The 13239-nt window shown below is 40.9% G+C and overlaps 1 protein-coding gene across 1 annotated transcript in view; it reads right to left on the bottom strand.

The window, feature by feature from the left end:
* NCKAP5 (NCK associated protein 5) overlaps positions 1 to 13239 on the bottom strand; it is a 526585-nt gene that overhangs the window by 41825 nt on the left and 471521 nt on the right. The window contains exon 18 of the mRNA XM_054970102.1: positions 12660 to 12847. Within this exon, the coding sequence (XP_054826077.1) occupies positions 12660 to 12847 (188 nt within the window). The remainder of the gene's footprint in view (positions 1 to 12659; positions 12848 to 13239) is intronic.

The following is a 13239-nucleotide window of genomic DNA, read 5'->3' on the forward strand; positions in this document are numbered from 1 at the left end:
GGAGAAAGCAGCATGGAGTTACTTTGCAAGAAGGTTCCAAAAAATGCAATAAGTTTAGAAGTAGGTCCCCCTTCAAAATTTTTGAAAGCTTTAAATTGTTATCCCAAAGGATGCTATGTGAGCCAAAGCTGTAACGTCTACATAAACGTGAGTTAATTCCCAATTCTAAGATAAATGATCACATAAGCAGCTTATATTGCAGCAAGGGATCATTGCAGCAGGCTAACTGGAAATTATCCTTTTACACACTTTGTTCATACTAACAATTATTTGGAATTTTAAAAAAATCTAATCTTCCTTGGTTTATCAGATCTTATGCATTCATTTAAAATATAACTGTGCACGCTATGACCTGTCCTCTGGTCCAACTCCAAGGAAATCCTAGCATCTATGGCTCCTATAGAAACAACAAAGAATCCCAGAATGCCTTGCAAGTAGAAAGACTCTACCACAGTATTGCAGTTGCCCTTGCCTAACAGCATCATTTTAATATGGCAAAACTACTATATTATCACATCAGCAATAGGCTCTGTAGGTAAAAACTAGTACATAAAATAGGGCCTCAAATTCCATTTCTTTGAGAAGCAGAGCTGTAGCTTCCGTCTTTCTCAATTCTCTGTACATAACAGAAAGGTCAGCAGGAACAAAGCAACTTAATCCATGAACAGGAGGAGGCTACTTCACCGAGTTGCAACGATGTGGGAGAACTGCTCACGAGTAAGATAGATTTCAAAAACTGCAACAATTCTAAACATGTCTAATCAGCTGTAAACCCTCCTGGGTGCATCCAGTATTTCAGCCCAAGTTTGATATTCCCTAGTGAAAACAGCACTCTTTGGACTGCTGATCACCACTGAGAGAGGGAGGAGAGCTAGGAGGCAAGGAGACAAAATACACAAGACAACCATGATGGAGTTAAAAGAGGCCACAACTTTATTGATTTACAGTTCGCAGAGCATTGGTGCTGCATAGGGCATTGATCTGAACATCAGCTGACTCGCCTGCCAGTTGATGACTACCACATCCCCTCAGACCCCAGCTGAGGGAGGGAAACTATGGGATGACACTTAGGGGGATACCACGTGGATGTGCACCCCTGGGTGGATCCCTTGCCACCTGGGAGTGAGGTGGACCTGATAGCCCACGAGCTGGTCATGCACCTCCCACGCCCCACTCCCCAGATCTCTTAAAGGGATCCCCATAAAAGGAAACTGAGCTCACAGGCCCTGTTTCCCCCAAAACATATTGGTGCCTAATGCCCATGCAGCCTGATCTCTACGAAGTTGTGATGAAAGGGAGGGTTGGGTTGGATGCTGATCATAAGCCAAGTGTCGAGGGGCGTGGGGACACCTCCTTCTACAAGAGGGGTGGTGGACCTACACAGTAAGCATAGCCCTAACCTTAACCCATAACATCCACATATTGACCTAGATCTAAACATTCCTATAACTTATGGGGTGAAGAAGTGATTGATGTTCCCCTAGCTTTTTGTGTCCCCAAAAGTTAGTATGGAGAAGTGGAGGATCCTCAAAGCAGAGTGTGACATGGTGTGGATGTGGAAATTGGAGTCCTTGTTTGTTTGTAAAGTGCTTGGAATTTTTCAAGGTGGAAAACAGTATAAGTAGTACTAAACATAATCATCCTTTTGATAGGCCTAATTTGGATAATACTTTGTGCTAATATGATCCATCTGAAGGATCACAAGCCCAATGAGACCTGTTTATGCCATTAATTCCAAATCAATTCACTCAGTTGAAAAAATCTGAGTTTATCTGGGAATGAAGCCATTTTCATTCCATTCAAAAACGCAGCCAAATCAGCAGCATTTCCTATGTAAATATAGCATTTTTTAATAAAAACAACTGTTCATCTCTGCCAGCTAGCTTTAAAACCCACTTGAATTGCAAGGAATGGTAATAGGAGCATCCGATTTCTTTATTGAATCATCTGAACAAATATACAAAGCTGTTCTACTAAACGAGGAAAAAACACACATATGCACAAAAATGGAAGATACATTTATGTAATCCTCCTTGGCTAATTGGCCTTGCATTGGATTTATTGACATAGCAAGTACTGTATTGTTAGTTGAGAAGTTACTAGGTGCGTGTATGTAAGGCTTAAAAAGTCAATGTACACAGCTAAGTGGCTATACCTGAGTGACAACTCCTCACTGGAACAGCCAGACAACTGGAGCATCATGGCTATTACTTTTTGGATTGTGAGTAAAAATATTGCTGTGGGTTTTGCTGCTTACTGTGAATGTATCTCTCACTGTGGCTTGTGCTAAAGCAATTCACTTGATGGAGTCAGGGCTGGTGACAAAAGAAAATTATGCTCATTAATGGTTGTAGATGTTGCTTCAATGAGAGTTTTCAGGAGACCGTCTCTTAACAATAGTCTTCTATGAAAACACACTTGAAAAAGAAGTGAAATCCTAAGCAGAGTTACTCTAGTCTAAGCCCACTAAAATCAAAAGGCTTAGACTGGAGTAACTCTGTTTAGGATTTCACTCTATGTCACTCCTCTAGTTGAGAGAATTGGGTATGTTGTGTGTATTTGTGTGGAAACGCAGCAGTTTGAATTTGGAAGAGACAGCGAATGCTTAGGGCGCAGGGCCGCACTGTTTTTGCCTTCCCCTGTACACACAAGGATGGGAATACAGAGACCAGACCATCATAGTCTGAGCCAAGCACACCCCTGTCATCCTAGTTACAATAACAGATCCAAATGAAATGTCTTCAGATTTTGGACCAAAACTAAGTAAGCTAGATGTGGCCATTTTCCTTATGGCATTATAATGTCAGTGACTGCTTTCAAATTCCGTTTTCTTTAAGTTGCAGTTTCCCTAGTGTGCTGAGTGATAAAGGAGCAGAAGGAAGAGGGGTGAGTGACTCAGCAGCACTCCAGCCAGCCAGAACACTTAGCTCCTATTTGTTTCTTGGTTTCTGTGGATATGTTTTCTCCGATACTCTGTGTTGGCTCACTGGCTTTCATTCTATCTATTTAATCTGGATTTCCCCCCAAAGACATAAAGTTGGTGTAGACCGTTCTTCATTCCTCTGTTCTATCTCATAGTAAGCACAAGGCAGGCTAAGCAGAGATTGTGTGGCTGCTAGCCCAAGTTCATCAGTGAACTTTGTGGCAGAGAAGGAATTTTTAGCCTGGTTTCTGCTGGTTCTTTCATACTGCAGAGCACACTGTCAGAGCCATTCCAGCTACTGTGCGAGCCCAGTTGCAGGAATGGGAAATGCCTTGCTTACAGCCAAGAGGAGAGAGGCAGAAAGCAGATGTTGAGGACACAGGCAGACGTTTTGGAGCCTAAACCTTATCCCCACCCATCCCAGGAATCCACTGCTTGCATATCTTCTTTCCGAAAAAGATGCAAATGCCAAAGAAATAGAGTCTTGTCTTAGTGCTTCTCATTCTTCCTCATCATGTAAGGGTTTTAGTTAAGGCACATTAACTAAACAAACTGCACGCAGAAAGCTCTCATCCAAGTTAGAGAACCAATAACTATTTATGTAAAGAAATATATTTACATAAGTTTAGTGGAGAGAAAGAACTAGTAACTGATCTAACTAGCTAGGATGTGTCATGTCTGTGTACAGTCATGCCATGATTGTTTGGTTGTCATGTCAGTGATGCCATAGTATATTGAATGGTTAATGCTAACCTGATGTATTCTCTCCTTAGCCAGGTTCTTTCCATATTATGACTGTTATTTTTCCAGGCCCTCCAGCCAGGAGGGGCCTCTCGTGTTATCTCACAGAACTATGCAGCTCCGAGCTAGAAACGACCTTGGAGATTCTAGGTGCCTGCTTTTGCTACTTTGCCCAGATGCTGGGAACCTATTATTGTGTACTCACTGTTTAGCCATAACTATAAAGGGTTCTCACAGGACCCATGTAGAGTTGCGCGCCAAAATCCTAACAGTTGTTTGAGAGCGGGAAAATCAAGTATAACAATGCTTATCTGATCCAGAGGAGTTAGCCGTGTTAGTCTGTAGTAGCAAAATCAAAAAGAGTCCAGTAGCACCTTTAAGACTAACCAATTTTATTGTAGCATAAGCTTTCGAGAATCAAGTTCTCTTCATCAGATGCATGATCCGAATGCTTATCTGCTTTGCCTTGTCACTTCTATCGAGCTCCGTGATGGAGGTCAGACCTGAACTGTAATGATCCTAATAAAAGCTTTTCTTCTGGAATCAATGTGTGTTCACTGGAGAGGGGCTGAGGGATCTACCTGCCAGGAACTGACAGGATGGCTTTAGATAGAAAGTAGGCGATCTCTCTCAGGAGGAGACACCATGCTGCATCTTCTAGTGCATGCAAGGAAGAAGAGAGAGAATAGGGGGAGAGAAGGGAAGGAAGGCAGTTCTCCTGGCAGGAAGGAGACTGATAGCAGCCTATCTATCTAACTGACTCTATGGTTGTTGCCTTCCTTTTGCTCTGCTTGCAATCCTGAAGGCCTGAGCAAGAGACATCGCCAGTCCCTTCTTCCAACACTGCCTGCCTTATTTATGGTTCCTACCCTTTAATGGAGAAACATACTTGAAGGCTGAGTCACATATTACAAAGGAGCATTCTGAATTTCTGTGCCTTGCAGAATATAGTTGAAATTTGGTAGGGAGGTTCTTTTAGGAGAGGGATACAAATACCTGAGGATTTGGGACAGGAGGAAAGTTACTGGTGGTAATCTGTTTTCCACTGAAACTATTTAAAAGGATTTACTATTCTGCATATATGACATAACTAATGATATTAAAGAAGGAATACTGCTTTTAAACAAACAGAATGAGATGAACTCAAACCCAAACTAAAGTGCTTATTCATTTTACTTCTTAGATATTATTTGTAAATCAAACAAATATTATCAAGCCACCACAGGTCTTCAGTTCTCTATCATCCAAAGGAAATCAAACCTGGCATTGCTACTCCTGAAATTTTTCATCACTCAGGAAAATGTGAAGTATACAGCAACAGACTTCAAACTGAATAATGAATGCAAATTCAAACTTTATTTTGGCTTGCTTATTGTTTGAAGCTTATTAAAACTTTTGGGGTTGAAGGTGCTTCTGGTCAAGCCCTGTAAAAGCTCTTTAGTCCAGAGAAACTAACCAAAGGCTAATTCTGCACTAGTTCAATGGAACATACTGATATTAGATGAGAATTGCTTATTAGAGATGGGCATGAACAGAAAAAAATGAGCATGATGGTCATTGTTTGTTGCCATCCACGAACAGGGACTCACGAACAACCACGAACATGGCCCTGTTCATGAACATGTTCATGGTTGGCTGTTCGAGGGGGCCAGCAGGCTCTCCTCCAGCCATCGTCCAAGTCAAGATGCCTACTGCACCACTCCCAGAATCCTGACCTGAGCAAAAGGTACCAGGTACCAGGAAAGGTACCAATAATAAATAATAGCTTGGCCCCAGAGCCTACCGCACCACTCCCAGAAACCTGACCTGAGCAGGCACCAGGAAAGGTACCAATAATGAATAATAGCTTGGCCCAGAGCCTGGCAGCAGCCCAGGAACTTGAAGGGGTAGATTCCTATCCCACCACAAACAAAGAAAATTCAAGCTCCAATGCACTCTCTCTATCAAATGCCAACAGCAACTGTCCCTCCACTGTCTGCAAAGTCAGAGCTGGGAGCCCCTTTCCCTCCTGGTCTTTGCTCCATTTTTGTAACAAATTTGGAGCTCCACACTTGAAAGGAAGACCTGCCTATCAAGTTAAATTGGGCTTAGATTGGGGTTTCCAGGGCAACAGCAGGAGTTCAGACAGAGTTCAGACAATCCCTGCCTAAGTTGCCAAGGGAATTGATTGCAGGTGCCAGACTGTCTGGCTTGACGAACAGCAATGAACAGCAATGAACGAGGCTTGCAACGACCACCTTTTTGTTTAGAATGGGGCTTCACGAACAGCTTGTTCGCAAACAGCAGATTGGGCTGTTCATGGCTTTTTTTTGTTCGTATTGCTGTTCGTGCCCATCTATATTGCTTATTACAGCATATCCATATTATGTGTGTACATACATGCCATAAAAATCACAACTGCTGTTGGAAGCCCAGATGTTTTCTTTCAAGAAAATGATTTTGTTAAAGAAAATTATATTTTCCCATCAAGGAAAATGCTGAGAAGTTATTTTGCACCACTGGTACCTGACTGGGTTATTGCCAATATGTTCCATGGAATAAAACACTTTTTTCCTCGGTGGACGTGATGAAGTGTTTAAAATATGTTCTTCATCTATAATAGTATTAGTTAAAATACTCTTTTGTCCAAAAAAATTATTAATGTTACAGTTATTGCAATGAAGGGAAGATACGCAACCTTCAATTAACATTAACAGGTTTGTGTATGAATTATGAATATATATTTTATTTTTAAAATAAATCCTAGTATTTTAAACATTCTTGGAATATTTTAATTACTTTTCAACATGCACAATGTCTCTGAAATATTAACATTCTATCTTTGAGGGATGCTGACTAAAACTTCCCTCTTCTGAGAAAAGACTCCACTAAAAAGACTGTATTTCTTTTTAACGGTACAACTTTCAGGAATAATAAGTAAATTTGCAATCTACCTTGATAATTAATGTCAGTCTGTTGATATCTTTAAATTTTAGAGCCCTTTAATGCAAATGCTAACTACTGATGATGCATTACTGATTTCCACGTGTCTGAGGGAGGAGAAGATACGGAGCAGAGGTATGACTGACTGGAAAAGGCAGATGCAGGTTGGAACAATTCAAGCCACAAAAGATAACTCCAGAATGTGAGCAAAGCCATAGTCTATATAAATCAAATCATATACATGTATTGTAGTGGTCAAGGAATTAAGCATGTTGTACTGTAGGAAACATTTGCCCATTTTACAGACAGGAAACACTAAGACTACTGCCAGGGCAGCTGGTGAATCCATTGCAGACAATTCAAATACAAATACATTCTCTGCCCATCCTTTTGTTCAGAAGACAGTGCAATACAGATATTCTCAAAATCCCTTCTATAAATATACACATACATATACACACACATACCAAAAAGAAACAAACACACTAACTCCCATTCTTGTCAACTCACAGTCATGGGCTGGGGGAGAATATGCATGGACAGACATATAGGGGGCATGAGAGACACTCTGTCAACACACATTAAACTCATATCAGGACTACTGAGTTGGACATAGTTCATGATCTCCCACAACTAGGAGATTCTTTGTCCAATCTCTGCTATTCCCCTGCTTTGATGGGAGCTCCAGAGACTTGTTCCTTCAGTACAGAAATTGGTCATCACCATAGCAACAAATCTAAATGCCAATCAACTTAATTCACAGGATACACAGATGATCTGCAGGGCAAGGGCAGACAGGTAGTCATAGGTAAAAAATCAAGTTGAGAAATTTCTGGCTCATGGGCTGACCCTAGTCTATACTGATACAACTCTACAGCTGTCTCTGAGTCAGTGGTACTCACTCCATGGCTTGCGTAGAGACACATTTGCAATCACCACAAGCCAAAAGAGCTAAATGACTACTATATGTCCTAGGTGTCATCCCAAACACACACAAAATAATAAAAGATGTAACTGTTAATAATAAAGGGGTAACTGTGACCTTTTTTACTTTCAGATTACTTCAGAGCAAGCAGGGCTGTCTCTCCCCATCACAGCTGAACCTTAAACAGCCCATGTTTATCTGGAGTCAAGGAAAGGGCTTACCTCTTGGCCTTCTTACTCTCCTCAGCTTGAGGAACAGTGAGATTTGCAATGTCCGAGAGGAGAGTGAGCTGGCCATAGAATAAAAACAGTGCCATCCCACTGTGGCCAGCTTGCCCTTTTCCCGGTTAGCTACTGTGGTGGTGACAATTATACTCTCTTCACTGCTGCTAGTTTACTCTTCTCTTGGAGCTGCTAGGGTGCTGCGATGAAAGTACAGAAGCTGTGGAAAAGTGGGAGGGGAATTGTTGGAGAGAATGGGCCCTGTACTTCCATCTCTGGTGTGAGGCCTGAAGCTCACCTGTACTCTTCTCCCTTAGTGACTGTTTCAAGGTGGGAGTCACCTGACAACCACAGGTTGTCAGCAGTCAGACCCCTCGATAAACTACCCTTCAGCGAGAGGAGGGCGCAATATGAAATCATAAACTCCCTTCCTCATATAGCATAAGTGCAAGACTCTCCAGCCAGGTAAAAGGGCCTGGAAAATATTTTTAAAGGAAAATCAGAATGGCTGGCTAACAAAACATCCCTTCCTTGCCCCAGAGATATCCATAACTTAGGATAGCAAGTCTCTCAGGGAGACTTATTGTTCCAAGGCTAATTTCATTCATGCCATGTCTCATTTCCCTCACCTATTCACCTTGATTAAGCACCACCTAACGCTATTCAGCAAACCTGGTAGATTTTCCCATCCAGTACTCCTAGGGTCATCAAGCACCATTTTCATCCAAAGTCCACCTCAGGTAGACCCATTAAGCTTCTCCCAACTCCACAGTCCACCTTCGGAGACAGCCATCAAATGAGTGGTTTTGGAGCAAAGTCATCAGCCTGCCCAGGGGAGCATTTTGCACTATATCTGGACTCCCTAGCCAGCAGAAAGTGTGTGTGTGTGTTCCGGATTGGTTCACGCACCCCAAATCCATTAGGGCCTCTTCTTCTCCCTGTGAAACACTGGTAGTTTTGCTGCTGCCTCCATGGACCCATCTTCGAGACTGGTAATTATCACCCTCCCTGAAACTGCTTTCTCCTCCATTCCTCCTTGATTTTATTAGTTAGCCTTGTATGTGTACTGTGTGAGATTTCTGTATGTTTGCCCTTTTATTTCTCTTTAATAAAGAAACCTTTCCAGTTGTACATCTGCCTGCTTTACTTAGAGAGTTCTGTAAGGGAATATTCCCCCTAAATATAGGTGGAGAATCCCAGTTAACCCTTCTCGCTTGTCTCCTTTAAGCTATACCCCCAACTAATTAGGAGAATGCCTATTTGGGTAACAAGGCCCTACGAGGCAATGGCCTTGCTCTCTTTCCTGGAACACAGGGTCAGGGCCACATTGGGGAAGAGTAGTCAGAAGAGCCACAAGTGGCATGTCAACAAGCCATATGCATCTCCCAAAACAATGATTGAGTATCACTGCTCTGAATCTGAAGAGGAACATACTGTCAAATTTAAACTACATAGGATCTCCCCTACGTAATAGCCAACCTCTCCATCATAGAACCACCTGGATATGTTCAGGGAGAGGAAAAGAACTTAGCAGAAATCCCCACTGCAAACTGTCTAGCGTCTGACCAGTCTACTGTGATCAATGTTCTGCCTGCCCCTTCAATAAATAATACATTACATATAATCTTGGCTCCAGTACATCAATGTTACATCTTGCATATAATGTGTTCTATATTCTAATATATTGTGTCACAGTACATTATACAACAATCTTTCTTCTATGGCAGGATCCTGGGTCTGTGACAGGCGGTGCTTCATCAGCCACAGTGTTTGTAGAGAGATGCATTGACAGACCAAGCAACATCTGCTCTTCAGCAGTGCAGGAACCCTGCCCCAAGCCAAAAAAAAAAATGGCCACCCTAACATAAGGGTCCTGTAAAAACATCTTATTAGAGTGCCTGTTCAGTGATTGCCATATTATCAGTGACTTAAAGTCCAATTTAATTGAGCTAGCCAGTTCCACGGCACACTACTCTTTCGACAAGTAGGATAAACTCATTCTGTCTATCACAAGACTTGGAGTTTTCTAAACCTTCACATGCTAGTTAGTGGTGGGACTCTAGTGGTGGGACTCTTTTTTTTGTTTAAACCATGATTTTTTTTTCTTTACAGTTTTCTGTTTTGCTTTATTTTTTTGTTTGTTAATCCATATTAATTTGAGAGCACGTAAAAAAAAGATACAACAGATTTTATTTCTGAAATGAACAATTGGTAGCAGAGAATAAATTTGCTTGTGCTGCTTTAAACCAGAATTTCAGGGGCAACCTGCTTTTCATGGTCACTGCTCCTCATTTGTCATTCTGAAAACTTTAATACTAATAGGCAAATCCTGTGTGTGTTAATGAACTTCACTGTGTAGCAAATAGTACTTTCTGAGCATAGATTAAAGTGTAGAGGTAGTAAATTTTAATAGGCACACAAACCCCTATGTAAATGTGTAACAAAAATGCTGATGTGGAAAAAGTCACCACAATCTAATGAAGAAAGAATTGCTTTGTTTCTTTCCCAAATATGGCCCTTCTCACCAGTTCAATGAAGTTTTGCCCAATGTTGCTTCTGCATATTCCAGAGACTTGCCACATTTAACTAGTGCACCATTAAAATCCATTCAGCCTATCTAATCTAGTGCAACCCAATCAGATTAATCTATTTGTTGCTTGAGATCTTGGATTTACAAATGCAGGGCTGCCTATATTTGAAATAATTTATCATGCTCGGATAATTATTTTATGGATTGCTAAACATTTGAGCATTGGAGTTCAGTGGAAAGCCTAGCCATCCCTTCCTTCATTTATCCTTATTTAATGTAGCTGTACTGAACTGTTTTCACAGTCTTTTATATAATTGCGAAGATTGCTTTTAAAGATGCTTTTCTTGCTTTTTCAGGCTCAGCAAATCAGCCTTCAAAACTGTACACTTTCTAACCAATCTGATAAATGTTGCTAGATGAGTGATAAGTCGCTGCTTTACTTTGAGATTTGTTAGCCAGATTATCCCTGATCCCACACAAATTAAAGTACCAGGCTCATTGCTTCTTTTACATCAGAACAAATAACCCTCTTTTTTACCTAGAAGAGCTCCTTCTCCAGTTTGTCCTCTCTCTGCATATTACCATGACTACAAAACTAAATTTGCCAGATGTCAGTAGACCCAAGGTCTGACAGACAGTTCAAAACCACAACTATCAGAGTTAAAAGAAAGGAGCAGACTTGAACCATACAGATTAAATGTCTAGTAATATGATATGTACACAAACCAAGCAAGCATATAATAAAAACAGAGCAATAAAGGAAAGACAATAAATATGCAAACTAATCAATATTTTGTTAATTATAAGGTTTTGATTTGGTTTAATTACAAACATGATGTATGATAAAAGTTAGTTTTGCTCAATCATAATTTTCACATGGATACAGAACTGAGATCTGAAAGAGGAAGAACAAAAGGAAAAATAGAGACTGTGGGTCTATGTTCAAACTAACGTTATAGTAAGGAGATTTATGAGATACTCGGTTCTGTCGGTTAACAAGTAGGTGTTCAGAGTATGTTCTTCGTTTTCAGGCATTTTTGTCATGGAGTTCATATCTTCAGTGAACACCCATGGGGGCTGTGCCTAATGAACTGTATGGCTGGACAATCCTCTGTACGAGGCAAGAACTTCTATAATGAATGCCAACAGATTAGCTAAAGTAATCCAGATTACAGTTCACATGCAAGTAAGCATAGCTGATAACAGCTTTCTCAGACAAGGCTAGAGATACTGAATCTCTGTGAGACTTTAGTTGCTGTTTTTCAGACAAGAAGCTGCTATTTAGATTCATGGCTTACTGCAAAATGGCTCAGAGCAGCTATAAACAAATACACTTATTTTAACAAGTTAGAGGACTCCAGTCTGTTGCTTCAAATGTATCACCAAGCTTATTTTGTGAGGGAGTGGCTCAGTAGTAGAGCTTGGCATGCAAAAGGTTCCAGGTTCAATTCCTACCATCACTAGTAGAAAAAATCAGGTAGCAGATGATATGAAAGACCTTGGCCTGAGACCCTCAAGAGCAGTGGCAGGTCTGAGTAAACAATATTGACCATGATAGACTGAAGGTCTGATTCTATGTTCATCTGTTTTGTGCTTATGTGAATGAGCCTTGTGCTCATTGGCTTCCCTCCTCCTCCTCTACTTGCGTGCTCTGAGTACATTAGCAACTTCTGTTTTAGGCAAAGCCCAATTGGCTATTACAGACAAACTGACACACAAGATTTGCATCTCCCTTTGAATCCAAGATTGCAAACCCTGTTTGGAGAAGAACTTTAAACCACAGATTGCTGGGTTAAATGTAATGGAAAACTATGATTTACACTAAAACAGAAATCACATTGACACCACGAAGTGCCAAAAGCGTAAGCAGATAACTGTCATTTTCCCTTCCCACTACAACTGCCTGAAACATAGCTCCAGGGAATCAGGAATCATCGAGGATGGTGTAGTGTGTGACTAGTGAATCTGCAATGGGAGGAGGTAAATAGGCAAACATTTCCTACTTTTATGCACGAGAAGGAAGACTTTGGCGTCACCCTTCTGAGAATGCCAGGGAAGGAAGTAGTTGTAAAGAGGAAAGAAGCAGTGTTTGAGGCACAGCTCATTCATATAACACCAAACTGAAGTTTAGAGTTACATCAGTACCAACCCGATGAGATCCAGCCCTTCTTTAATGTTTGTCGGATAACTGCAAAAGTCTCTGCTATTGTATCACTTGCCTAGAGGCAAAACAAAGCTACTTAAATGTTCCCTTTGTTCTTCCCTGCAGCCCACGTGATATTTTCAAGCTGGACATCAATAAATAGTAATGATGCATGCAGAGAAAAGAAAGCAAACAAGATATATCCCTAAATTAAAAAAAAGACGTAATAACATTAAAAAAGCGAGAGAACTCACACTAGGGATCTGTTTGCTCTTGCCATCTTTAGTGGAAGTTCCATTCAGCTGCTCAATAAAACTGTAATGTGCTAATTGTTCAGGTCCATCCTCTCCATAATGGCCACAGAGACCGTGCTGGTATAAATCCAAGATTGACATGGGCCTTCCCGTAAAGGACTTCCTCACACTATTTTCTTCTTGCTCAGCTAAGGACACATTTAAAAGGAAAAAGAAAGCACACACATTGTACGTTTATTTACGGGAAAGCCCACACACAGTTTAAGTATGCTGTGTAACCAGAAAAAACTTATTCCAGACATTGGGAAATGTCAAGACTGTAATGTCTACAGAAAGAGAAATCCTTCTAATGATATGGTGTTTACAAGTGTCATGCTAAGCAGTTACACCTTTCTAAACACAGTGACTTCAGTGTACTCAGAAAGGCATAATTCTGCTTAGGACTGCACTGTTAAACTCACAGAGCAAGGAGATACTGGGTTAGAATTCAAACAAATGCTTCATGCTTTTAAAAGAGGGGGGGAAGGAAATTATATGAGATAAGCGTTCCCATTTTTGGCAGTAGGTAATTTCCTTGCTT

Source organism: Eublepharis macularius, chromosome 2 (genome assembly GCF_028583425.1).
Source record: "Eublepharis macularius isolate TG4126 chromosome 2, MPM_Emac_v1.0, whole genome shotgun sequence".
NCBI classification, from domain to species: Eukaryota; Metazoa; Chordata; class Lepidosauria; order Squamata; family Eublepharidae; genus Eublepharis; species Eublepharis macularius.